Source organism: Sus scrofa, chromosome 6 (genome assembly GCF_000003025.6).
Source record: "Sus scrofa isolate TJ Tabasco breed Duroc chromosome 6, Sscrofa11.1, whole genome shotgun sequence".
Taxonomy (NCBI): Eukaryota; Metazoa; Chordata; class Mammalia; order Artiodactyla; family Suidae; genus Sus; species Sus scrofa.
Genome location: NC_010448.4, coordinates 58,675,511 through 58,702,993, shown reverse-complemented (window position 1 = coordinate 58,702,993; position 27,483 = coordinate 58,675,511). Strand labels below are relative to the sequence as shown.

The following is a 27,483-nucleotide window of genomic DNA, read 5'->3' as shown; positions in this document are numbered from 1 at the left end:
GCATCCCCCAAAGACGAGGGCGCTGTACTTTCATTTCCATCCAGTTCAAAATAGTTTCCAGTTTCCCTGAGGTCTTCTTTGCCTTGTGCATTAGGCAGAAGGTGCCCTTTAATTTCCAAATTCCTAAATGGGGCCCCTTAATTCTTGGTCCAGTCTGACGATGTCCACCAGTTAGTGGTGCTGTCACCGCTTACAGGTCATGGAATGACCAACGAGGCTGTTTCTAAGCTCGCCCTTCGGTCCGCTCCTTGTCCCCGCTCTTGTTTGCTCTTCCAGGTTCCCCCTCTTGCCTCCTTCTGGCTTTGGGAGTATTTCTTAGTATCCACTGTATCCACTGGTGTTCCAGCTGTAGCTCTTGCTGTGCTGTGCAAGTGGCTGTACCAGGCGGTATAATACACATGCCCAACGTCAGACCGAATGTTGTCAGCGCCTCAGAGAAACACAGAACCCGCACCATCCTAAGACCCCTGCACCCCCCGCCCTCTCGCTGCAGCTGCTCTGCGTCTTCGTCTGCATGCACCAAACTCCCCACCACACGCGATGTTTGCTTTCAAAAGCCCCACGGGATTCAAAGACCTGAGGGGAGAACACACCCGCTGCCTTTACCTGCTACTGCCCACCTGGGGGTCTCACTTCACTGGGGACCCTGCAAGTCCCCCCCCCGAGAATGGCTTCCTTTCCACCCGAAGACTCGCCCTCACCATTTCCCTTAGAGCAGGTCCACGGGCACCAAGTCTCTCCACACTCCTCCCTCTAACGATGCCCGTTTCGCCTTCACACCCCAAGAATGTCGCCGGGAGACTCCCAGAACGTCCTGTCTCTCCAGAACGCCTCCTCTGCTGACAGCACTGGTTTCCGAGGTGGAAGCTCGAGTCGGCCAAACCGCTTCTCCTCTGGATGGAACATGACATCGTCTCTGGACGCTTCTCATCGTTTCCACTGGTTTCATTATGACTGTGATGGGTGAGCAGACTTCATAAAGCCTGTGCTGGTTTTCATTCGCGAAGCTTCTGGGACGCGTAAATAGGTGGTTTTGAACAAACCTACAAGACGATCGGCTCTTTCTTTCCTCAGATACTATTTTGTCTTCACTGACATCACTCTCTTTTTGCGGGGAGATGGACGGTCCAGGCTCTCACAGAGGCCTGATCTGGGTTCCTTTGTTAATACCGGCTTTTCCTGCAGCCTGCGTTTTTACCCAGTGCCTGGAGACAGCATTCGGGTCTGAGATGAGGAGGGGGTTGTGCCTGGGGAGGAAGGGGCAGCGAGGGGGCAGAAAGGACTCAGAGGTCGTGAAGAAGGGTGATGAGAAAAGCGGGTGCTGAACTGCAGAAACAAGGACATCAGGGAAGGAGTTCCCACTGGGGCTCAGCGGATGACGAATCTAACCAGCATCCAGGAGGACCCAGCTTCCATCCCCGGCCTCCCTCAGTGGGTTAAGGATTTGGCGTTTCCAAGAGCCGTGGTGAAGTTCGCAGACCCAGCTCGGATCCTGTGTTGCTGGGGCTGTGGTGTAGGCTGGCAGCTCCAGCTCCAGTTTGACCCCTACCATGGGAACCTCCATATGCTGTGGGAGCAGTTCCTAAAAAAAAAAAAGCAAAAGAAAAAAAAAAAAAAGAGAGAGAGAGAACCTCAGTGGAGGGAAGTGCTTGAGGGAAGAAAACCCACAACCCCAGGTCAGGAGGCAGGGCTGTGCCCTCCTCTAAGGGCCGGAGTTCCGTCCTCCCGCCAGGCCCCGCTCCTGTGGGAATCCTCCTCCCGCTGCTGGCAGCCCCGTTGGCTCCTCCAGAAAACCAAGGCCCACACTGGAAGCGCCAGCAGCACCCCGCTCTCCCCCACCTCACACTCAACCCCCAAATCCACACCGCTGGGCCCCTGGGCCCTGCTCCACAAGGTCCCTGACCCCCAGGAGCCCTGAGACGTCCCGTCTATGCCGGCGCATCCACCTCCTTCCTGGTCCTCCAAAGGGGGTCCCCGCTCCTTCGGGCTCATTCCTCTCCCACCTCCAAAGGCCTCTTCCTAGAGCCTGACTGCACCCGCCCCTGCGAGCACAGCGTCCCCTCCTCAGCCAAGCCCATCCCAGGGAAGCCCTTCCCCACGAACACACATGCCCCCAGAGCTCCCTGGGCGCTGCCCCCCCACACGGCATCTTCGGCCAGTCTGAATGGGCCACGGCCGTGCCTGTCTGCCAGACGAGGAAGCCTCCCTTTTGCTTTCCACTCCACTGAGAACATGTTCTGTGCCACAGGTTCCTGGGAAGGGTCATATGAGAAAACCACGGGGAACACCTAAACAACGATCAACACACCATCAGGGAGCCAGCAGGATGTTGGGGGTTGCCTCTTAAGAAGTTAATTATCACTGGAGCCCTCCTGCATTACATCCCCTCCACGATGGCAGACTTTTGTTATTTTTATTTGCTTTTTGGTGTTGCACCCACGGCAATGGAGGTTCTCAGACTAGGGTTCAAATGGCAGCTGCAACCACTGGCCAACAACACAGCCACAGCCACAGGGGATCTGAACCGCGTCTGCAACTATGCCAGAGCTCACAGCCATGCCAGATCCTTCACCCACTGAGCAAGGCCAGGGATCGAACCCATATCCTTGTGCATACTAGTCAGATTCATTTCCACTGAGCCACACGGGAACTCGGTGGCAGTCTTTTTAAAAGAGAAATCTGTTCGCACTCTCTACTGCCTAAGACCTTCCCATTGCTTTAAAGAGAAAATCCGAAATACTTGCACGGTGCTCAAGACCTGCGTGATCCGGGGCCTGACTGCTCTCCCTCCTGAGAACAACTCAAGACCTGTCTGGTCCAGGCGAACCCACCACCACCAGGACCGCACAGAGCGCACCCCCCGCATCCAGCCCCCAGGAGGAGCCTTCCCAACCCGAACCCAGGCTTCAAGACACTCACCCGGTCATGACGCTCAGGATCTTGCTTTCTTGTTTTCTCCCACCTTGGAACAGTCTCCTAAGACTACACCGAATTGTGGCCACGGAAGCAGTGGTGATGCCTGGCTTCATTCATCTCAGCCCCGCGAGTCCAGGGAAAGCCCTGTGTCAGCCGTCCTGACCGAACATGCTCGTTGCTCAACAAACACCGACCGAAAGGACCCGCTGATGAAAGGCAGGAACAGGGCGTGCATTTGCAGAAGCGCAGGAAAGGGAAGTTCCTGCCGAAAATCCCACGGCCCATGTCAGAGGCAGAGGGAGAACCGGACAGCTCGGGGCAGCCCTGGGCCCTGCCGCTGCCTCCGGCCCCCGGGGTCTGGGACACGGCGCTCTCTGCATGTGCATTTGGCAGGAGGTGGAGGCCAGAGGGCAGACCCTGGGAGGGGATGTGGGGAGGCTCAGAGGTGGCCTCAGAGGTGCTCAGAGACGGCCGGGCCCTCGGCCACATCCTCTAGGGAGAGCGGAGTCAGGCTGAGGAGGAACCCCCGCTGAGCAACTCGGAGCCTGGGCCTCGTCACACGCTCTGCGTCTCTCTGTCCCACTGCCTCTGAGGACTGGGTGAGTCACCTCAACGGCTGGGGACCATGGGAGGTGGCAGCACGACCCCGAGCCTCATGGCCCTTCTCTGCCTCGGTGAGCCATGGGGAAGGAGGGGTTGGGCCCCTCTCCCCCCAGGGCTGGCCCTGGAGACCTGAAGACACAGGAGCCTCAGTCAGGGGAGAACTTTTGGAGAGGGGGTGGGCTCAGCCCCAGATCTGACCCCAGCACCCAGGGCCCCAGACCAGACCTGGAGCATCTGTGTGGAGAGGGGTGGGGCTCACCTCATGGGGACTCTCTTCCAGGGCTGTGCTGGCGCCCATGGGACCAGGTCCAGGCAGGTGAGTCCCCCAGACCTCCTGCTTCCACCCAACCAGCCTTCTGTCCTGGGGGAGGGGGGCACAGCGGGTGGGGCTGATGGTGACCAGGCTGGGAGGGCCCTGGGGTGACCCCTGGGGAGACAGGCCGAGGGAGAAGGGCACCCTGACACTCCAGGTCTGATTCCTTTCCAGGGGTTCTCCCCAAACCCCGATCCGGGCAGACCCGGGACCCACTGACCCCAAGGGGAGCCCTGTGACCCTCTGGTGTCAGGGGTCCCCGCAGGCTGAGGTCTACCGTCTGTATAAAGTGGGGGACTCTGAACACTGGGAGGATGAAGCCCCACAGGACCTCAGGAACACCGCCCGGTTCCACTTTGAATCCTTGAGCTCCTGCCATGCAGGGCGGTACCAGTATGCTTATCAGAGCAGGAACAGCTGGTCCAGGTGGAGTGAACCCCTGGCCCTTGTGGTGACAGGTAAGAGGGAGGACCCAGGTCCCTCCCACCCGGGGCTCCTCCTCACAGGCAGGGCGAGCAGACTGTGGGCTCAGGGGCCTGTCCCCTCACAGCACACAGCTGGGGAGTGGGGTGAAGGCCCCCCTTTAACACCATCCCTCCTGCCCCCTCAGGACTGTACACAGCACCCTCCCTCTCAGCCCACCGAGCCCCGTGGGGGCGTCAGGAGGGAACGTGTCCCTCTCCTGTAGCTCACATTTCATGTCCAGCACACTACACCTGCTGAAGGAGGGAGGCGCTAAACCGCCCCAATGCAGCGCGTGGGGGAAACTCGGGAACTCGGGAGGGAGGCAGGCCCTCTTCCCTGTGGGATCCGTGAATGCATCCCACGGGGACACCTACAGATGCTAGATTCTCCCAGCTCCCATCCCTACCTGTGGCCTCAGCCCAGTGACCCTCTGTATCTCCAGGTCACAGGTGAGGGCCACCAGCACCACCTATTTCCTGGACCCTTGATCTAAGCTCAGCGCCCATTGGAGCCCTGGGCTAAGTGGGCATCAGGGAAGGGACTGACACGGGACTCCCGGGGGGAACCATGGGCAGGAGGCTTGGGGGGGCGGGGACCAGAGAGAACTCTCCCTGCAGCCCCGGGGAGCAATGTGGGGTGCATGTCCCTCGGGGCCACCATACCTTCCTCCCCAGGTATGTACAGGGAGCCCTCCCTCTCGGCCCAGCCGGGCTCCCTCGTGCTCCTCGGAGACAGACTGACCCTCCAGTGTCGCTCAGATGCCAGCTTTGGCAGATTCGCTCTGACCAAGGACGAGGGAAGCACACCTCCCCTCCACCTAAATGGCCAGCACAGCCCCGACTTCCCCCTGGATCGTGTGAGCCACACCCGAGGGGGCCGGTACAGATGCTACGCTGCACACAACCTCTCCGATGAGTGGTCGGCCCCCAGTGCCCCCCTGGACGTCCTGATCGTGGGTGAGGAGCCCCTGTCCTGCCCATGGCCGGACTCTCTGTCCAGGAGGCATACAGTGGTGATGGGGTCCCGAGAGAGGGGCCTGGAGCAGAGGCTGAGAAGGGGCAGTGGTCTAAGGGAAAGGGGGTGGGAATGTGGAGATAAGAGACCCACACAGAGGGCCTGAGAAGGGGTCCCAGACAGGGTCCCTAGAGAGAAGACAGTGCCCTCAGCTCAGGGTCAAGGTGTGTGGCAGGGGCAGCTCTCTATACATCCTCCCTCCTCTCCTCCAGGAATGTACCGGACACCCTCCCTCTCAGCCCATCCAGGGACCTCAGTGTCCTGGGGAGAGAACGTGACCCTGCAGTGTCGCTCTGAGATCACAGGTGTTGGACACCTTCCACTTGTTCAAGGAGGGGTCGCTGGCTCCTGCCCAGAGCCTGAGTCTGCAGGACATAGCTGTACCCCTTCAGGCCAACTTCACCTTGAGTCCTATGACCTCAGCCCACCATGGGACCTACAGGTGCTATGGCTCACACAGCACCTCCCCCTATGTCCTGTCAAACCCCAGTGACCCCCTGCAGCTCTTGATCTCAGGTAAGGAACCCCAGCCCAGGTCCTCTGGGTCCTGGTCAGTTCAGGGTGCTGATGACCCCAGAGCAGCTCTTGGCTTGGGGGGGAGTAAGGAGGTCAGAGAAGGAGGGGAAGCCACTCTCAGAGGGATGGCAACTCCCTTCCCCCCACCAGCTGCATCCTCATTGCTGGGGTCCAACATTGCTCCTGGAGAGTAGAGGGAGGCTAGAGGACTCAGGGCTGACCCAAAGGGGGAAATGCTAGAGACCCACGTCTCCATCCCCTGGTCTGCAGGCCTTGCAGCCCCTCACATGGGGAGAACAACACTAGGACACGGAGTGACCAGAGGCCTCGATCGCCTAGGGACCAAGATCACAGACCCCAGCACGGCTGGTCTCTCAGGAGGGCTGGGATTTGGGCAGGAGATGCAGGGGGACCACAGGACTCCAGAGGCACCAAGGGTCGGAGGGTGATGGAAAGGGGGTCACGGTGAGGGAGTGTAGGCGCTCAGCCTGGGAGAAGCAGCACCCCTCACCTGCCCTGAGGATGGGCTCTGAAGATGGGCTCACAGAGTCAGGCTTGCAGAGGGGAAAGGGAGGGTCGGCTGCAGGTGGGGAGTGTCATGGGAAGCAGGGGTGTCATACCCTCCTGACCCACGGGAGCTCATGGTCTCAGGGGACGGGTCCCGAGTCTGCCCTGTTGGAGCTCAGTCAGCACAGGGTCCTGACCCCAGAAACGTCTGAGACACTCATACAAGAGGGGACACAGGGCAGACTCCACAGAGGGGGACACAGAACCCAGGGAAGGGCTGCGTGTCCCAACTCCACACTCACACCCCCACTTCATGATTCTCAGGACCAGCAGACACCATCCGCCCATCACAAAACCACTCAGATCCCACGAGTGGTGAGGAGGAGGAATCCTCAGTTATGGGCCTGGGTTCTGGGGTGCAGGTCCTATAAAGGGGAGGTGCTGCCGAGGATTCTGGGGGACTGGGATCTGCCCTCACCTCTGCGACCTCTCTGTCCACAACCCCTACCCTCTCCCCCTGAAGACTACACAGTGGGGAACCTCGTCCGGATGGCCACGGCTGCCCTGATCCTGCTGAGCCTCGGAATTCTGCTCTTCCAGGCTCAACATGGCCATGGAGAACCCAAGACGGGACCAGGAGCTGAGCACAGAGGCCACAGGGCACCGTCCAGAGTGGCAGAGCCTAGGCAATGACCCGATGGGCCCAGCAGGTTCTGGAAGAGAATCTGCCATGTGTGAGAACTGCCTGCTGAGACCATGGAGGGAGAGATGGGGTGTGGGTGTCGGGGGAGGACTGGGGATCCCGTGCAGGGCTCTGCCTCTGTTACACCGAGGTGCTCTCCTCCTCCACAGATGCCTCTCCCTGACGGCCTGTCCTCTCTCACCTGGGACATGAGGCACAGCCCACACAGCAGGTGTGTCCCCACACCTGACACACCTGCATGCTCTGGCCCTCGTTCATGGGGGATATTTGTCTTTTAATTTAATTCCACATTCTCTCATGTGTACTACTGACCTCCACCTCTGCAGCCAGAAGCAAAAGATGGTTTAAAGAACTGAACAAGAGGGGGGAAAAAAGAGTGAGAGAGAGAGAAAATAAACAAATAAATAAATAAAAATAAAGAAAGAACTGAACAAGTGAGGAAGAATCAGGTATGCTTTGGAACGGATGAATCCAAAACGATTCCCTTAAGCCCTTTCTGGAATCTCCAGCCCTCCCCTCCTCATCACATGTCACCCAGTGCAGTTCTTCCAGAAGCACCTGCACTTTGCAGGGACACCCTGGTGTTTGAGGTGACAGCCAGGTGCTGTGCTGATAAACGGACCCTAAGAATATGTCATTTGTCAAAAGCCCATCCTCGTGGCCTTTGTCTGTCTTTAGACTGTCTCTTCCTGGCCACCGTCAGGGTGCCCGTGCAAATGCACTGAAGGCAGAGGTGGGAAGCAGGGAAGAGAGTTGTGTGATGGGAGTTCCCGTCGGGGCTCAGGGGAAGTGAATCTCATGAGTATCCATGAGGACACAGGATCCATCCCTGGCCTTGCCCAGTGGGTGAAGGTTCTGGCGTGCCTGTGACCTGTGGTGGAGGCAGGCAGCTGAAGCTCCAATTTGACCCCTGGTCCTGGTACCATGGGTGCGGCCATAAAAGCAAATATTATATGTATATATATAAATTAAAAATTTCTTCAAGTCCACAAAAAAGTAAATGCTGGGGAGGCTGTGGAGAAAAGGGAACCCCCCTACGGTGCTGGTGGGAAGGTAACTTGGTGCAGCCACCATGGAGAACAGTATGGGGGTTCCTCAGAAAACTAAACGTAGAACCACCACAGGACCCAGCAATCCCACTCCTGGCATCTATCCAGGGAAAACCATCATTTGAAAAGATCCACGCACCCCCGTGACCAGCACGCCCCATTTACAACAGCCAACCTCGTGGTCGTCGGCAGAGGAGGGAGACGAAGACGCGGTACGTGGATACGACGGGTGAGGCTCAGGGAGGGAAGCCGAATGGAAGAGTGCTGTTTGCAGCAACACACATGGACCTCGAGACGCGCACACGGAGGTCAGTGACTCAGACAGAGAAAGACAGAGAGCATGCGACAGACAGCATGGATACAGGGAATCTCGGTTTTAACATGGTATCAATAATGCATTTACAAAACAGACACAGACAGACACAACAGAAATCAAACTTCAGGTTTCCAAAGGCGAAACGTTGGGAGAGGAATCAGGCATTTGGGACTAACCCACATGCACTATTCCACAGACAATAACAACCATCAGGGAGCCTGAAAGGCACAGGGCCATCTACTCAATCATCTGGAATAAACTGTATGCTAAAGAACCGGAGGAGTTTCCTCTGGTGGCACCCACAGCGAGTGAAGGGCCCGACTCATGTCCATGAGGATGTGGGTTGGATCCCTGGCCTCGCTCAGTGGGTTAACTACCCGGCATTGCCAGAAGCTGTGCTGTAGGTCACAGACACAGCTCCGATCTGGCGTGGCTGTGGGTGTGGAGGCATCTGGCGCAACAGCTCTGATGCAACCCCAGCCTGGGAACTTCCATATTTCGCAAGTGTGGCTCTAAAAGGCAAACCAAAGAAAAAAAATCTGAACGAGGGTGTATATATGTACATACAGATCCAATTCACTTCGTTGTACACCTGAAACTAACACGACATACTCAACCATACTCGGATAAATTATTTTGAAAATCAAAGATATTTCTCTAAGAGAAAGTAACAGCAAAAGACCCACAAGAGCCGAAACATCTTGACAAAGAACAACAGAGTTGGACACCGCATACGTCCTCATGTCAAACTTTACAACTGTCCCAGGATCTCATCACCATGGTGCTGGCATCAGGATGCATGCTCGCAATAAAACCGAAGGACAACACGCAAACCCACACAAAGGATCGGCTGAGTTTTTACTAAGCTGCCAAGACTCCCACGTGGGGAAAGGACACTCTCTTCAACCAAATCGGGGTCTCCACCTGCAGAAGAACAAGGCTGGAGCCTTACCCTCATCATACCCACAAATCAGCTCCAATGGATCAGTGGAAGAGCGGAAAGGCTTCTAGAGAAAACAGAAGTAAGTCACTGTAACTGTGAACTTCACAGCATTTCTTAGATAGGACACTAACAAGGACAAGAAGAAAAGGAAGCATAGATGAATTGAACCTCATCAAAATATAAAGTACACATGCATCAAAAACAATAAAGAGGATAAAGGACAAGGTAAAAATTCAAAAAAATGCCTGCACACCCTCTGTCTCATCAGCGTAGAGGATCCTGAAATAGAAAGAACACCTTTAACTCAATCAAAAGAATGACCCAGTTTTATTTACTTATTATCTTTTTAGGGTGGCACCTGTGGCATATGGAGGTTCCCCCACTAGGGGTCGAATGGGATCTACAGCAGCCGGCCCACACCACAGCCACAGCAACACGGGATCCAGGCAGCATCTGCGACCTACACCACTGCTCACGGTAACGGCGATTCCACAACCCACTGAGCGAGGCCAGGGACCGAACCCCATCCTCATGGATACTAGTTCGGTTCATTAACCACTAAGCCATGAGGCAAACTCCCAATATTTTGAAAAATTATCAAAGGCTTGAATAGACATTTCCACACAGACGATACCCAGGGGGACAGCGAGCACAGAAAAGGGGGTTCAGCACACTGGCCATTAGAGAAATGCAACAACACCAAGGGAAATACCAGCTAAAACCAACCACACTGACCAAAACGTCAAAATAACCGATTAACCACTGGCGAGGAGCAGGTGGGGAGATCCGAACCCACACACACGGCTCCTGGGAACGTGAACTGCATCAGCCTCTGTCCACAGCCAGTGGGCACTTCCTGAAAAGCTGGAACCCGGAACGACCAGATACCTAGACATTCCACCTCTAGCTGTGGCCTCCGTCGTGCAGCGTCCTGCGCTCTAGAGAGCTGCTGTCCAAGTGTGAGCCCACAGTTTCCAACAGCCGGATGTGACCCCCCATGGGTACAGGAGCTGGGTCTCAGGGGAAGAGCTCTGCCTGCCACAAAGAAAAGGACAAGAAAACGCAGCCAGCAGGTTCCAGCACGTCTGCAGGTGGGCTCACGGGGGAATTCACAGGAAACACAACAGGACAACCACCCAGAAGCCCGACACTGATGAAGACACACACAGAGAAACCACGGCTCCCTGTCACCACTTGGTGCTCTGCCCACAGCATGGAAACGGAGCCGACAGCCTCAGAGGAGGAGTGACTGGCCGGGGGCAAGCGGTGGGCGGGAAATGACTCTAGGTCTGGATGCAGAGGGATGACGAGGGGGGCTGCTGCTGAGAGCAACGAGGACATCGGAAGGGCAAGGGTTTGGGAGAAACACAACCACACACCCAGCCAGGAGGGAGGAGGGGCCTCCGGGGGTCAGAGGACAGGAGCATCAACACCTCCTGAGCCCCTTCTGCCCCGGGATCCTCCATCCTCTGATGGCCCCACTTGTCCCCTGGACCAGCAAGGGGACGCCGCAGGGGCCCTCGAGTCTTCGCCCTCTCCCAGCCCACAGACAACAAACCAGCCCACAGGCCTGGCCCTGAGCCTCCCATCCCCTGTCCCACACCACAGTCAGCTCAGGGCAAGATGCAGGAGGACGTGCTGGTGCGACCCCAGGCAGCCTCCTTCCTGGCGTTCCTTCCCCAGGACCTCATGCCCAGCTGCGGGATTTGCTTCGCATGGCCCCAACCTCCACTACTGCAGGACCCGCCCCTGCAAAGCATCCTTCCAGGGTCTCCACCTGCCCTCAGGAAACTCCAAGGGCCCCCACCTGACATCCCACGAGGCTGGTGGTCAGAATGAGCTGACCTCTCCAGCACCAGCCAATCTGACGCCCCCCTCAGGCCAAACTCATCCAGGATCATCTCCTCTCCCCAGACACACACAACCAGAGGTATCACATGTGGTTCTTCTCAAGGCCGACCCTTGAGCCAGGTTTTCACATCACAGACTCCTGCCCAAACCTCCCGGACCATGAAGACAACAAAGAACTCCGTTCCACAGGGAATGTGCTGTTGTAGGATTCATTTAAGGGTTTCCTGAGAAATGCACACACACCACTCAGGTACTGATCCAGGCATCACTTCGTGGTCAGACTGATGCTGGAGCCGTCTCACTCTGTATTCCCACATCCTGCTGCCCTCCCTTCCCGACAGCCACGTCTCCATACCTTCCTTCCTCAAGGCTGTGGCCTGAAGGACAGACTCCAGGCACACTTGCAGGGGCCCCTGACCCTGTGGGATGAGGGCAGGAGCCCTGATGGCACCAGCCCTTGGCACACCTCCCCTCTCCCTGGTCCACAATGCCAGCCCCTCACCGCAACTGTACTCACCTCTGTCTGTCTGGGTCCGTCTTTCTGCAAAAGTCCCCACACTCACGCAATCACAAGGCTACTGGATGTTCACCTCTTCCTGTCTCGCTGTCCTCTGTCTTCTCTGCCTACACAAGTCACCAAACCAGAGCCATCACCGACACACGCACTGCCCATTGTCACCATCAGAGCTCATGAGTCCAGGGAAGGACCTGACCACCTTCACAAGGAAGCTCATGTCTGGATATAGCACCTGCTCCATAATCCCTGGCTGTCGGCCTGGGTGGTGGGAGGAAGAAAGGCTGCATTGACAAGTCGCAGGAAGGGAAGTGACCTCCCCCAAGGCCCACAGGGTCAAGGAAGAGCAGAGTCAGAACTGGAAGCAAAGCAGTGCTCTCACTGGCCCCTCAGCTGGGTCTTCGGCTCCAGCCGTGTCTGGACGGTACAGACCCAGGGACACCCGCTCTCCAGCCTCCGACCTCCCTCCAAGCGTTTCCCAGTCCCAGCCTTGGAACAAACCACTCCCCCATCCTCTGCCTCCAGGACCAGCCCACACCATCTTCTGAGCTTCACTCCGTATTGCTGACCCACCAGGAGCGCCCAGATGCGTCAGAATCATTCCACCGAGGTGGAGGCCACCATCGACCGCCTGGTCAACAGGCACCTGCCCACATCTCACACCTACCTCTCGCTGGCCTTCTTTGTCCACTGTGACGAGAGCTGGAGGGGTGGCAATTTTCCTTAAATGCTGAGCAGAAGCACGAGGGTGCCGAGCTCTCCGGAAAATGCAAAAGTGGTGAGGGGGCTGCAGCCTCTTCCAGGAGGAGCAGAAGCCGCCTCAGGAGCAGGGGCGAAAACCCAGGACGCCATGGAAGCTGCTGAGCTGCTGGAGAAGACCTGAACCAGGCCCTCTGGACCCAAAGGCCCTGGGTTCCCCCCACACACACACACACCTCCCTGACTTCCTGTGGAGCCGCTGCCTGGGGAGCAGGTGAAACTCACCAGGAAGATGGGCCACCACCTGACCGCCCTCTGCAGGCTGCCCGCCCCCGGGCTGGGCTGGGCCACTTTCTCCTGCAAAGCCTCCCCCTCAGGTGCCCCAGGAGCCTCTGGGCCAGCCGAGCCTCGGCTTCTGCCTCAAGTCTCTCTGCAGACACGAGGCAGCTCTGGAACCACCCTGGACCCTTTGCCCCAGCCGTGAACCAAAGGGATACAAATACAATTCTGCAGAAAAAGGAACTGGAATTAGACAGGGCTGCTCCTGGCCCTGCCCTGCATCCTCACCTGCCTGCCCTGGACCCGTCTCTCTCCCTGGATGTGGCTTTGGCATGAGGGTGTGTGGGGCCTGGTGAGACTCGGATAGGGCCTCACCTGAGGCATATGTGAGTTCCCAGGCTAGGGGCTGACCTGGAGCTACCGCTGCTGGCCTATGCCACAACCATGGAAATGCAGAATTGAAGACACATCTGCAACCTACACCACAGTGCACGGGAATGCCGGATCCCTGACCCACTAAGTGAGGCCAGGGATCGAACCTGCATCCTCATGGACACTAGTCGGATGGTTTGTTTTGTTTGTTTTGTTTTGTTTTGCTTTGCTTGTTGCTTTTTAGGGTCACACCTTGGGCATATGGAGGTGCCCAGGCTAGGGACAGAATTGGACCTGTAGCTGCTGGACTACCCCACAGCCACACCAACACAGGATCCAAGCCATGGCTGTGACCTACTCCACAGCTCACCACAATGCCAGATACTGAAGCCAACGAGCAAAGCCAAGGATCGAACCTGCATCCTCACGGATGCTAGTCAGACTCGATAACCACCAAGCCAAGACAGGAGATTCTTTTCCACGGAGCCACAAAGAGAACTCCTGCAGCACTTATTTATAACAGAAAGATACAGGAGCAACCCAAGTGGCCAGCAACAGACCATGGCTTAAGATCTGGTGTCGAGGACTTCCTGTCCTGGTTCAGTGGAAACGAATCCGACTAGGAACCATGAGGTTGTGGGTTTGATCCCTGGCCTCGCTCTGTGGGTTAAGGATCTGGCATTTCCATGAGCTGTTGGGTAGGTCTCAGACCTGTCTCGCATCTGGCATTGCTGTGGCTCTGGCATAGCCCGGCGGCTACAGCTCCAATGCGACCCCTAACCTGGGAACCTCCACATGCCATGGATGCGGCCCTCAAAAGCAAACCAACACACAAAATCTGGTGTGGAACCCACTGCTCCAGGCCATGGATCAAACCGGCCCCTCCGCAGAGACAAGCCAGAGCATTAAACCCCTGGGCCTCAGCGGGAACTCCACGTCACTGCTCATTATAAACACGATGCTGAGCGTTAGACCCCGACTCATTCATCCTCAAACTGAAGTTTGAAGCAACAGCAGCTGGTGAACCTGACCTGCTTTACGACATTTTATGAATACGCCAAACTTTGCTTTAGCCTACAACCCCTTTTTTTTTTTTTTTCTTTGTCTTTTTCCTTTTCGAGGGCCGCACCCACGGCATATGGAGGTTCCCAGGCTAGGGGTCTAATTGGAGCTGTAGCCACTGGCCTACACCAGAGCCACAGCAAAGAGGGATCCGAGCCCCGTCTGCAACCTACACCATGGCTCTTGGCAATGCCGCATCCTGAAACGACTGAGCGAGGCCTGGGACCGAACCCGCAACCTCATGGTTCCTAGTCGGATTCGTTAACCCCTCAGCCATGACAGGAACTCCTACAATCCCTTTTTGTAAAAGAAATTCAATGTGTCTTCAATTTCTGCTTAGTATTTATTTATTTTTCATTTTAGGGCTGAACCCACAGCATAGGGAGGTTAAGATCAGAGCTTCAGCTGCCAGCCTCCGCCACAGCCACACCAATGCCTGATCCAAGCTGCATCTGTGACCTACGCCACAGCTCTTGTGCTTATAAATATTGCTACTATAAACTCCCTTGAAGTATTTTATTCTCTATACATGCAAGTTTTTCTAGGTTTGACATGGCAAGGAACTGCTGGGTAGCACAGACATACCTGAAAATCTAATGGGTGATGACATAGTTCTCACTTAATGTCTTAATTTACTGCCAGGGTCCAGCCCCAGCAGCCCGGAGACGAGGAACAGGAGGAGGGGCTACAAACAGGCGCAGAAAGAATTGGAGCCAACTCCCTCAGCAAGTGCTGCATTGACCCGTTTATTGAAAGGAGAGCATCAGCTTTTATACATTTTACTCTTATGCATGATTATACAAACAACAATATATGTTAATTTATTATTCCAAACTATTCTTTTAGTTTTAGATTTTAAATGAAGATTACGTACAAACTGTACTTTTATTCTTAGAAAATAAGTAAATAGCAAGCAGAATAATAGGTATCTAATTTTTACTTTAACAATGATTTGGCATAAGGTGATAGATATTCTTGCCTAAGCTACCTATTGTGCTCCTCTAGCAGGCATGAATAGCCATTGATGGGGAGTGGGGTATTCACACGTGGCTTGCTTTCGAGGTCAGGCTGACCTCAGACCATTAGCAGGTTGTGCGAACATAAACTGTCTTAAATAAACCTAATCTATTATAAAAATCTTTATTAATTATAAAATCTATATATCAAAAGAATCTTGCCAATTATAATAATAATTTCCACCTGCTGGGTCCCAACAGGTAGCGTTTATTATAGAAAAAGTATGTCTTGTCTTATAATATCCACAATTGTTGGGCCATGGGCAATACCCAAACCACCCCCTAATCTGTCTCCATGGGGAAGGACCAGAGTCCAACAAAGATCTCCAGGCCTACGTGGCAGTTCTGCATAATATTTACTATTACTCCTCTGAAGGGAAACTTCCCATTCTTAGGAAAGTTCTTTATGCATAGTTCAATTGTTTTCAAGCTATTTAACAAGGGCTTAGGTTTATAAGTAGGTAATGGCCCATACTTGGGTGGAAGCTCAGGAATTTGAGAAGGTTCCCATATTATGAGCCAAGAAAGACTCACAACACACATAAACGTCAGACAGGAAAGAAGCGCAAGAATAGAAGAGGAAATCGTATTTCAGGAATTTTTACTAAACAGGATCAGCTGGGGGATTCTTCGAAACTGCTTTGCAGCTTCAGTTTCTTCAGCCTCTGCTGTAGCTTTGCTTACAGTTAGGCCTCACGCAGGATTATTCTTCTTAGCCAATTTGTGGCTCCCAGCAATTTACGCAACCAGAAACACTGTACAGTAAACCCATCTGTCCCAGACTCACTAACACTTTTCTTGTCAGACTTTTTAAAAGCATTAGCCAAGCTCTCATTCAAGAAATTAAATTCACCGTTTAATAAAACTCTCCCCAAAAAGAACTCCAGGCCTCAGAGCCTTGGCTTGAAATTCTAGAAAACAGGTAAGAACCATAACACCAATTCTGCACAATCTCTCCCAGACACCAGATGAAGAGGAAATGCTTTGTACTTTACGAGGCCACACTCTAATGACAAAACTAAACAAAGACAACGCAAGACACACAACAAAAACCTGCAGGCCAGTCTCCCCCGAGAGCATAAACGTGACCTTCAAATCAAATTTTACACTGTCTTTTCAAAGTACTACGCCACATCCAAGCGGAGCTTATCCCAGGCATGCAAGGCTGGTTTGATATGCAGAAATCAAACCACCGCACTGACAATCCAGGAAAAACAAACCACCCACTCGAGTCAGAGAGGGGCCCAATCAACCTCCACTCACGAGGAACCACCCAACACAGCAGAACCCCTGGCGCTCTAGTCCTAAAGGAGCTTCCTCAGTCAGACAGAAGACAGCGCCAGGAAATCGTATTTCAGGAATTTTTACTAAACAGGATCAGCTGGGGGATTCTTCGAAACTGCTTTGCAGCTTCAGTTTAGCCAATTTGTGGCTCCCAGCAATTTACGCAACCAGAAACACTGTACAGTAAACCCATCTGTCCCAGACTCACTAACACTTTTCTTGTCAGACTTTTTAAAGCATTAGCCAGGGGCTGCCTGAGACCTGCCTGCCACTCCAATCACAGCACGGGGAGCACTGGGCTCCAGGCAACGTGGGGGCAGCAAAGAACTCGGAAAGGGACAGGACTCTCAGCAGGGGCACAGCCAACCTGCAAGAACGAGGGGAGGGGCCCTCATCTGTAGGAGGAAGAGGGAGCTTGACCCCTGCCTCAGCTTCCCCATTCATCCCTCAGGGAAACGGGGTGCAGGGCCGAGGGCAGGGCCAAGGCAAGCAACTCGGCATCTTCTCCCCAGGAGGGAGGGAAAGCAGAGTTGGCACGTCCACAGAAAATCTTTCAGAGCTTCCAGAATCTCTAACGGGCTGATGGGCAAACACACAGACACCAGAGCAAAGCAATGAGAACCACGAAGACTCAGGGAAATGGGACACTGCCAACGCCGCAGGATAAATCCCCATCAACGGACCAAAGCACATCAGACACCTGTGAGTTATCTGACGGATGAGGCAAAAGAATTGTCTTCGAGAAGCCGTGAGTTAATCCTTGACAGGGTGCCGAGAAGACACGACTGGGGCAGGACAGCCCTTCCATAAATAAATGATGGTGGGGACACGAGACATCCACACACAGGACGGCACGGGCCCCAGACGCACCCCACACACAAAACCCACTCAGAATGGGTTCAGGACTTAACCATGGCGAGCGCCCTGGTGGTGCAGCAGGGGAAGGACTGGCTCCCTGGCCCCAGAGCTTCTGCAGGCCCTCAGCTTGGCCCAAAAAAAAAGGTTTAAAAACTTAAACACAGGACTGACACCATAAAAGTGCAAGAACAAAACACTGGAAAAGCTTCTGCTTCTTTTCTTTCTTTTTTTTTTTTTTTGCGACACCCATGACAGGTGGACGTTCCCCAGCCAGGGATGGAACCTGCTGCGCCACAGCAATGGCTTGAGCAGCTGCACAAACACCACCGGATCCTCAACCCAGTCCTAGCAAAGCTTCCTGACACAAGTTTGGACACGGCTTTTCGGTTATGACCCCAAAAGCACAAGCAACAAATATGTGAAGAGACAAGGAGGAGCCCATCAAATGAAAGCGACTGCACACAAAAGAAACAGGCAACAGCGTGAAGGAGCAGAAGGGAGAAGATCCCTGCAAACCATCTCTCTGACAAGCCGTCACCTCCCCAGACACAGGGGGAGCACACACAACTCCATGCAAAGCGGTAACAAGCCGCTTTTCATGGGACAATGCACCTGAAGAGACGTTTCTCAAAAGAAGATCCAAATGGCCAAACAGTCCCTGAAAAGCTGCGGCCCCTCACCGACCAGCAGGGAAACCCTGGTCAAAACCACAGGGAGGGAGGGAGTTCCCTGACGGTCTAGGGCTTAGACTCGGCGCTCTCCCCACTGACACGGGTTCAACCCCTGCTCTGGGAAGGAAGATCCCACCTCAAACTGCAGTCGCCATGCATATATAAATACAGGTGTTAAATGGGGGCCTCCTTCCTCTCGGGGCAAATCATGAAACACACACGGGGAGAGACCCCCTCGCACCTGTTACAACAGCTGGTGGGAAAAGACCCAGGGCAGCAAGGCTGACAAACACGTGCAGAAAAGAGGGCCTTGGGCATGGTTGGTGGGAACGCAAAGAGAAGGAGAGAGACAGACCGGCCACATGCAGCTATTTCCCATCTTGATCTATGTCCCCAGCAGGTGACATCAGCATCACAGAGAGACACCTGCACGTCCCTGTCCACTGCTGCATCCCTCACGACAGCCGGAGCCAAGCCACGGAAACCACCTCGACGGCTGTCGGCAGATGAATGGGTCAGAAACATCATTCTCACACACACTCACACACACACACTCACACTCACACACTCAGGATATTCCTCGGCCTTCACAAAGAAGGAGACCCTTCCTTTGGGGACAACATGGGGGAACCTGGAGGACCTCACGCCAAGGAAAACAACCGAGACACTGCAAGACCAACACAGCGGATCTCACTTACCTGCGGGACTGGAAACTCTCAGGGAAACAGCACAGTGACAGCTGCCAGAGGCTGGGAAGGGGTCAAGGGCGGAGCGGATGGTCCCGGAGTGCGAATGGCCATTGACACAGATGATTCAGTTTTGGATGCAGTGATGTGGTTTGAGGTAACGGCACTCCTGGGTATATGCCTTGTTCTGCTGAGCAGGTGGACCTTCAGGGTTCCCACCACACAAACACACACACACAGACGTGAACTATGTGACTGTGGTGACTATTTCACAATGAAAAATGAATCAAAACATCACGTGGTGAAGTTCCCATCAGGGATCAACGGAAACCAACCTGACGAGCATCCATGAGGAAGCAGGGCTGATCCCTGGCCTCACTCAGTGGGTTAAGGGTCCCGCGTTGCTGTGAGCTGTGCTGTGGGTCACACATGTGGCTCCGATCCAGAGGGGTTGTGGCTGTGGCCCAGGCTGGCAGCTGCACCCCGATTCCACCCCTAGCCTGGAAACCTCCAAATGACTCGGGTGTGGCCCTAAACCGAAAACAATAAAGAATCCACTGGTACCTCTTCCGCACGTACAATTTCCGCCAGTTGCATCTCATTAAAGCTGAAGACTCTGGTTTCATTTAATCTGACCAAGTACGTGGGAAGGTCCCCGCTCTGATTGGCGCCGGTCGCTCCCACGCTGCTCTTTCGCAACAAGCACGCCTTCCCCTCCCGCTTCAGAGGGGACTCGGTTCCAGGCATCGCGTCCTGGATGCTGAGCACTTGTACAAACGTGTGTGTGTGTGTGTGTGTGTGTGTGCGCGCGCGAGTGCACGCCTCGGGCACGTGTGCAGGCGTGTCTGTGTGGGCGTGAGTGTGTCTGCGGGACGTCCCACAGCTTCGGGGCCATGTCTCCCTCCCTGTCGCATCTCACTCTCTCCACGACATCACCTCGTGCTCCTCTCATGAGCGGGAAACCCTCACTGGGAACTCGCCTTCTTTCGCTCTCAGTCCATCAGGTCAGCGGAAAACGTTTGCTTCCTTCAAAGAACGTGTGTCACTCCGGGAAAGGAGAGGCAACGACAGGGCTGGTGAGGGGATCCCTGCCCCCTAGCCCTCCTTCTCTCTGGTGAAGATGCAGCCTGCGGCGCCCCCCGGCGGCGCAGCCCGGGAAGGACCCGGCCTTGTCACTGCTGGGGTCTGGCTTCCAACCCAACAGGCCTGGGTCTGGCCACAACAGATGCAGCCTGAGGAGTGGGGGAGACCCAGCTCGACAGGGTCCGAGGTGCCCAGGATCTCTCTGTGTTCAGGGATTTCTCCCCTGATGACCCGGGCCCTGTAGACCCTTACAAACAGGTGGGCTCCCAATACACGCTCTCACCATTCATTCCTTGATGTGCTTCTCCAGTATCTTCGGGCATCACTTTCCGGTTCGGTGGAGTCGCAGCCCAATGTTAGCCCGTCATTCTCTCGATGCTACCTTTCAGTTTCCAGAGGAAGACATTTAGGACATTTTTAGGGCCCCTCGCCAGTCCTCCTTGAATTTTTTAAGTAGAAATGTCCATAAAATAGAATTAGCCATTTTAAAGCATACAATTCAGGGCTGGAAACGGTTTTTCTAATTTGCCCTTCCTTCTCTTCATTTACCAGGAAGGCTCAAGATACAGAACTCTTTTTTTTTTTTTTTTTTTTTTTTGCTTTTTAGGGCCCCACCCACGTATATGGAGGTTCCCAGGCTCGAGGTCGAACGGGAGCCACAGCTGCTGGCCTACACCCCAACCACAGCCATAGCCACGCCAATCCGAGCCGCATCTGTGACCACCACAGCTCAAGCAATGCTGGATCCTAAACACACTGTGCGAGGCCAGGGATCCACACACAACCTCATGGTTCCTAATCGGATTCCTTTCCACTGCACCACAACAGGAACTCCCAGATGTCCTTTTAAATCTAAGCATTTCAGCACCGGGCTGGTCTGTCTTCACCTCTGCAAAATGCTCAGTTCCTTCTTTCTCTCATTCCTCCCACGGCATATGGAAGTTTTGGGGGCCAGGGAGCAAATCCAAACCATAGCTGCGACCTACCAGGCAGCTGCCGCAACACCAGATCCTGTAAGTTTCTGCACTGGGCTGGGGGGATCCAACGCCCACCTCCACAGACACCCGAGCCACTGCAGTCAGATCCTGAACTCACATCCACACGGTGCGAAATCCGGGTACTTGTGTCCTGAGCAGGAGCTTCTTTGCTTCTGACGCCCACAGCAGACACCAAGGGGGACCCCGCATCTTCTGCAGGATCTGGAACTTCCACTTCTCACCTCTCTGCACAGCCTTCTGGAACCGCTCCGCGATTCGATTTCCTCTTGCACGACGGGCCTCGCTCACGTGCCCCTCCTGTGATCAAGGTTCTCATGTGTTGATGCCACTGCATTAGTCATTGCTAACACTTCTGTTTTTGGAAACTGCCGGGGCTTCTAGCACATAACCCACAGGCTTGCTGCCACTTCCTTTCCAGAGACAGGAACGCGCTCCATGCAGGAGGGCGCCCCGGTTTCCCCCACTGACGCCTCACCTCGCACGGACCGGCACCCTTCCTCGGCAGCCTGCGGTCCACGGGCCGGTCCCCCTCCAGAGGAGCCCTGGACGCCCACTGGGGCGCACACCCAGCCTGCGGAGCAGGCTTCTCCCAGGGCGTTCCTGCGAGTCTAGCTGACTAGGGCAGGCCGGCAGCCGCTCCGGCCCTGCAGAGTCAAAGGGGCTGCCGGCAGGATGCCCAGGCGAGCCTCGCACCCGCGCCCCACGGAGCGCACAGCTGAGCTCGGTTTCAGGCCCACGGGGTCCAGGGCTCTGCGCTGCCATTGGTCTGGGTCCGGGAGCAGAGCCACCTCATCCAGGGTCCGCCCAGAAACACGGGGGACACAGGGGCACAACGTCCACCGTCACCTGTAGCCCTGAGCCCTCCCCACTGTGAGCAGCTGGGGTCCCCCTCCCCGAGGCCCCCGGATGACCTGGACCCCCGGGGCCTCTCCACTCCTTCCCTGGGCCCCTCTCCACTCTGGGAACTTTCTTCCTCTTCTTCTGCCTGGGCCTGTGGCTACCTGGGTCACAAATGGTCTGAGGGGCCTTTCTCAGGGTTCACAGCAGAGCCCAGCTCCATAGGGGAGTGGGGGGCCACAGCGAGCACCCACTTAGCCAGGGAGTCTGAGCCCACGGCCCTTTCATGTCCCAACCCGGTCCTTCTGTCACTAGTCGGGAAGGTAACATGTCCGGTCCTCCAGGGGACCCAGTCACCGCTCAGCCCACAGCCCCTCCCAGGAGTGGGGTTCCTGACCACAGGCGGAAGCGGAAACTCAGGCTCAGAGAAAGGGCACTGCTCTCGAGGCTCCAGGAGCAGAGGCGACACTTGAAGGAAGTGGTTTCCTTCAAAGGAAGCCCTCACCCACATCAGGGTCCTCAAGGCAGGACCTCGGGAGGAGATGGAGGCCTCGCCAAGGACCAAGGGTCGGGAAGAGGCAGGAAGATCTCAGGGCCTGAGCCCACGGAGGTGGGTGGACGCTGTTGCAGGAGAGACACAGAGAAGCCCCTGGAGGGGTGGGACAAACAGAAGCCCGCCCTCCGGGCCAGGAGCAGAGGAGCCTCTCCTTCCCACATCTTCCTTCTTCCCCTCCCAGCTCACTGCCACTTGCCTGAGCTGGACTCGAATGCCACACACAGGTCCGCACTGCTCTGTGCCCTGGCTGCGGCGGGCACCTGCATCTTTCCGGAAGCATCGCCAGGGTCTGTGGCCCCGGCCACTCCCGGCACCCACAGGGACGTGCTGGTGGGCTGGTTGAGGAGGGAGCTACATCCCAGGGGGAGCCTCTCAGAGGGAAGGACGGGCCCTGGTCCCCATCACTGGACAGGGATGCCAGGAAGGCACCACGCTGCCCCAAACAAGAAGCAGGGTAGTTGTGGGCATGGCTCAGCAGTAAGAAACCCGGGCCTTGCTTAGTGGGTTAAGACACTGGTGTGGCCATAAGCTGAGGTGTAGGTCACAGATGCGGCTCGGATGCCCTGTTGCCATGGCTGTCTTGCAGGCTGGCACCTGCTAGCTCTGATGCCACCATAGCCTGGGAAATTCCATATGCAGCAACAGGGGCCCTAAAAGACCAAACAAAAAGAAAAACAACCCCACAAAAATAGAGCCAGGCTCCCGAGAAGAGGCAGTTCCCCTTCCTGTGGGGCTGCTGAGGTAACAACCCCGTGACAGGGAGGACCGGCCTCCGAGGGGCCACACCCTGGGCCCTGTCTGTCCTGAGGGCGCCGGGCTCTCCTCCAGCTGCACAGCCTGGACCACGGGGAGGAGACGCCATGACCCCCATGCTCCCGGGCCTGCTCTGCCTCGGTGAGATGCAGGGCGAGGGGAAGCCCTGCTCCGGGGGGACCCGCCCGCTCCCCACACCGGCCTCTGCTCTTGGGACACCCAGCACGCAGGGGGCGCCCGGGCACGAGAGGTTCTGCTCAGAGTCCAGGGCAAGTCCTCATGGGTACTCTCTTCCAGGGCTGAGTGTTGGCCTGGGGACCCAGGTGCAGGCAGGTGAGTCGGTGCCCAGGGGTGCCAGCACCTCCTCTCCTCCGTGGGGACAAGGGGCCACCCCCAGGCACTGGGCATGGAGATGGCAGGGAGGGGCTGGAGGGGGGGGAGTCAGGCAGGGTTGGGCTGAGAGCTGGGGGCCTGGGGGTGTGGAGGTCTTGTGACCTGGTCTCTCTTGTCCTTCCAGGGACCCTCCCCAAACCCACCCTCTGGGCTGAGCCAGGCCCTCTGGTCACCCGGGGGAGCCCTGTGACCATCTGGTGTCATTGGGCTCTGTGGGCCCAGGAGTTCCATCTGTTTAAAGAGGGAAGCCCAACTCCCTGGGACCGACTGAGCCCACTGGAGGCTGGGGACAAGGCCAAGTTCTCCATACAATACATGACCCAGGTCTACGCAGGGAGATACCGCTGTTACTACATCAGCCCCACTGGCAGGTCAGAGCCCAGTGACACTCTGGAGCTGGTGGTAACAGGTGAGAGGACACTCAGGGGCCCAGCCTCAGGCTCTGCCCTCAGGCAGGGGTCTGCTCTCAGGGTGGATCCTCTCACAGCCCAGTCCTGGGGGAGCTCAGGGGCTATGAGCCCCAGGTAACAAGCTGCCTCCTTCTCTCCTAGGAGCCTCCAAAAAACCCACCCTCTCAGCCCTGCCCAGCCCTGTGGTGGCCTCAGGAGGCAATGTGACCCTTCAGTGTGGCTCAGGGCACGGATATGACAGGTTCATCCTGACTAAGGAAGGAGAACATAAGTCCTCCTGGACCCTGGACACACAGAGATGCCCCGATAGGCAGACCCGGGCCCTGTTCCCTGTGGGCCCCGTGACCCCCAGCCACAGGGGGACGTTCAGATGCTATGGCTATTTCAGAGACAAACCCCAGGTGTGGTCACACCCCAGTGACCCCCTGGAGCTCCTGGTCTCAGGTGAGGGGGGCACAGCCTGGTCCCAGAGGCTTTGGGGCCCCAGGAAGGTGCTGAGAGCCTGGCTCAGAGCAGAGCCCCATGTGAGGGGGAGGCTCAGGGGGTGGGGCTCCTGGACAAGAACCCAAAGTGTGAGAGACAGTGAGACCTGGAGGTCAGGGGGGACAAGGGTGTCATGGGGGAAGCAGCCCCTAACCCAGGGCTCTCTCTCCCCAGGGGACTCTGGGAAGCCCTCCCTCCTGACCCGCAGGGCCCTGTCGTGGCCTCTGGTCAGAGCCTGACCCTCAAGTGTTGCTCTGCCATCAGCTATGACAGGTTCGCTCTGGCCAAGGAGGGGACACAGGACCTCCCCCAGAGCCCTGCCTGGCAGCCCCAGGCTGGGCTCTCTCAGGCCCACTTCCCCCTGGGCCAGGTGAGCAGCCACCCTGGGGGCCGGTACAGATGCTACGGTGGACACAACCTCTCCTCCCTGTGGTCGGCCCCCAGTGACCCCCTGGACATCCTGGTGGCAGATGAGGAGCCAGCGGGTCAGGCAGGGACCCAGCCTCTGCACAGGCCCTGCTGGGGGAGCCCCAGGGGGGATGCCGGGACCAGGGGGAGGGGTCCCCAGGGAGGGAGGGACAGGCAGACAGGGGGTGGGGGTATGGGGAGGCTCAGAGAAACACAGACACACACAGATGAGGGTCCTCGAAGAGGCCCTGCCGAGTCTCTGTTCAGAACCAGGCCGGCAGGCAGCCCCTCACCCCTTCCCTCTCTCCAGGACGGCTCATTGGCATAGCCTACATCTCGGTGCATCCGGGCCCCTCGGTGGCCGCAGGACAGAACGTGACCCTGCTGTGTCGGTCATGGGTTCCCATGGACACTTTCCTTCTGTCCAAGGAGGGGGCGGCGCAGGAAGTCAGGTGAGCAGGGAACAGGGGAACCCAGGCCCCCAGAGGCGCCGGGCTTAGGGCACCAGATAACGGGAACCAAAGAAAGAGGTGGGTGAGGTCTGCTTAGAGATGGTCCAGAGTCTCAAGTCTGAAAGTCTTGAACAAAAACTCTTAACGACAGGTCACAGGCAGACATGCAGGGGGTTTCTCGGGTCTCATGTCCTAAAACACTGACACCCACGTGCGGGAAGGAGTCAGGGTTTCCTTCTTGCCCTGGAGCCCCGTGGAGAAGGGGGCATAACAGGCCAGGCTGAGGTGTGCCCGCTGACCCCACGCAGGGCATGCTGACCTCCGACTTCCTGCAGGGGCTGCAGACCCAGAGCCCGAGGACAGAGGCCTGCAGAACAGGTGACTCCTGCCCCAAAGACCCCAGGCTCCCAGCTGCCCGCAGCCCCGTCCGCCCCTAACACCCCCATCTCCTCCCAGCTCCAGCCCAGCCGCCGATGCCCAGGACCAGAACCTCTGTGAGCAGAAGAGGAGGGTGGCCCTGGGGGTGGGCGCGGAGAGCTCTGTGGGGGGGGAGGGGGCCGGGAGCCCAAGGTGGGGCAAGGACCGATGCAGCACCCATCACCCGCCTTCTGGGCACAGGGGGTCCAGCACTGAGCGATCTCAGGGAGTCCTGCCCAGCAAGGCCTCCCTCCCCGTTCTGCCCCAGCAGATGCTGCCGTGAAGGACACAGTCTGAGGAGGGGACAGAGCTGGACCATCTGGTGAGACCCCTGCTCCTGGCCAGGCCACCAAAGACCTTCTCGTGGCCCAACTTCACCCGGTGCAGCCGTCTCAGTGCCCAACCCCAGCCCCACAGCACCCACACTGGCCTCTCCTCTGGGCCCCCGGGTCGTCCCCCTGTGGCTCCCCCTCCTGTCCCCTCTCCCGACTCCTCGTCCTCTGTCTGACCCTCTGGTGCTGGATGCAGCCCCGCGGCTCAGGAGGATGCGTGGATAAGGGAATGACCCACAAGTGCCCAGGCTCCCGTCCTTCCTGCTCCCACAGACGGACCCTGGGGAGCACCCGGCCCCCTGTAGGTGCTGCAGCTGCAGAGGGAGCACGGTCCACACTGCCTGAGCTCCCCTGCAGCGGGGAGAGAGAGGCTATGCAGAGGGGCAGGCAGGCTCCTCGGACTCAGGGAGATAAAGCAAGAGAAGGGGACTGGGTGCTGGCGGAGAGCAGCAAGTCCAAAGCTCCTGGCTGAGGCCGAGACGGGCTGTGGCAGGAAGGTGGGCGGTGTGGCTGGAGCCACATGAGCAAGGACAGGTGCTGAGACAGAATCAGGACCCCAGAAAGCGTCCAGAGGCCCCAAGGTGTGAGGGAGCCCTGGCGATTCCATCAGGAAAGGGCCCCCAGCAGACCACGGAGGGGAACACTGACTGCAGGAGGGGAGCGGGACCCGGGAGGTGCTGTTTCTGTCTCACCGTCTCCCTCCAGCAGAACGGGCAGCATGGAGCCCCCCAGGAGCAGACCTACGCCCAGGTCAACCACTCCAGATCGAGAGTGAGGCGGGGGGTGGCCCCCTCTCCTCCCTCCCTGTCGGGGGCACTGCTGGACAGACCAGCCGAAGACGACAGGCAGGGGGACGGTCAGGTGGGTGTCTGCCTCTCTGGGCCCCCAGGCTGCCCCTCACCCCAGAGGTACAGCTGGACTCTCTCTCCCCCACTGCAGGCTGCTGCATCTGCAGATGCCCAGGACGTGACCTACGCCCAGCTGAGCCACGGGACCCTCAGTCGGGGGACAACGGCACCCCCTCCCTCCCAGTCTGGGGAGCCCCCAGCAGAGCCCAGCGTGTATGCTGTTCTCGCCATCCGCTAGCCCCCCAAGGACCCAGACCCCGCATTCCAGGGACTGGATTGCAGGCACCCCAGCAGGCACGGGAGCTGCTGGCCATGGACACCCCCTAAGGACCACCCGCCAGCAGGACTCCTCACACGAGTCCAGGAGCTCCGGGGGCCCTCTGGGGTCACCTTCCATCCAAAAGAACTAACAACCCCACATGTTGGACGTAAAGCAACAGACCTCTCAACTACCAGGGATTCGGAAAGAGAATCGTACATTATTCCAAACGAAGGTAGAAAGAGGGAAATTAGAATGACAAGAATCACTACCAAGGAGGACAAGCAAAAACTGGAGGAAAATCCAGAGAGCCAACATGCCATTCTTGCCAACACCGATCACACGCTCAAACCCCAGGCACGGGAACCAAGGGTCAAGGGACGAAGGCACACGTCACCCTTTTCGGGACACTACGCAGACCCTACAGATGGGGTTTTCTGGGGTTTTTCTTTTCTGGCCACGCCTGCATCATGCAGAAGGTCCTGGACCAGGGATCAAACCCTCACCACAACAATGACAATGCCGGATCCTTAACCCACTGAGCCACAAGGGAACTCCCCTACAGTTTTAAGTAAAGAACTTTATGGAGTTCCCACCGTGGCTCACGGGATCAGCAG

The 27,483-nt window shown here is 56.9% G+C and overlaps 1 protein-coding gene and 2 pseudogenes across 1 annotated transcript; all 3 read left to right on the top strand.

The window, feature by feature from the left end:
* Positions 3,197–27,483, top strand: part of LOC110261045 — a 70,844-nt pseudogene continuing 46,557 nt past the window's right edge.
* Positions 4,347–7,966, top strand: LOC100622253 (leukocyte immunoglobulin-like receptor subfamily A member 3). The gene is given in 5 exon segments (XM_021094956.1): positions 4,347–4,746; positions 4,972–5,253; positions 5,524–5,609; positions 5,611–5,827; positions 6,659–7,966. Coding segments are annotated over 5 exon segments (858 nt in total). The 5' UTR covers positions 4,347–4,580; the 3' UTR covers positions 6,766–7,966.
* On the top strand, positions 20,326–24,970 carry LOC100622568 (annotated as a pseudogene).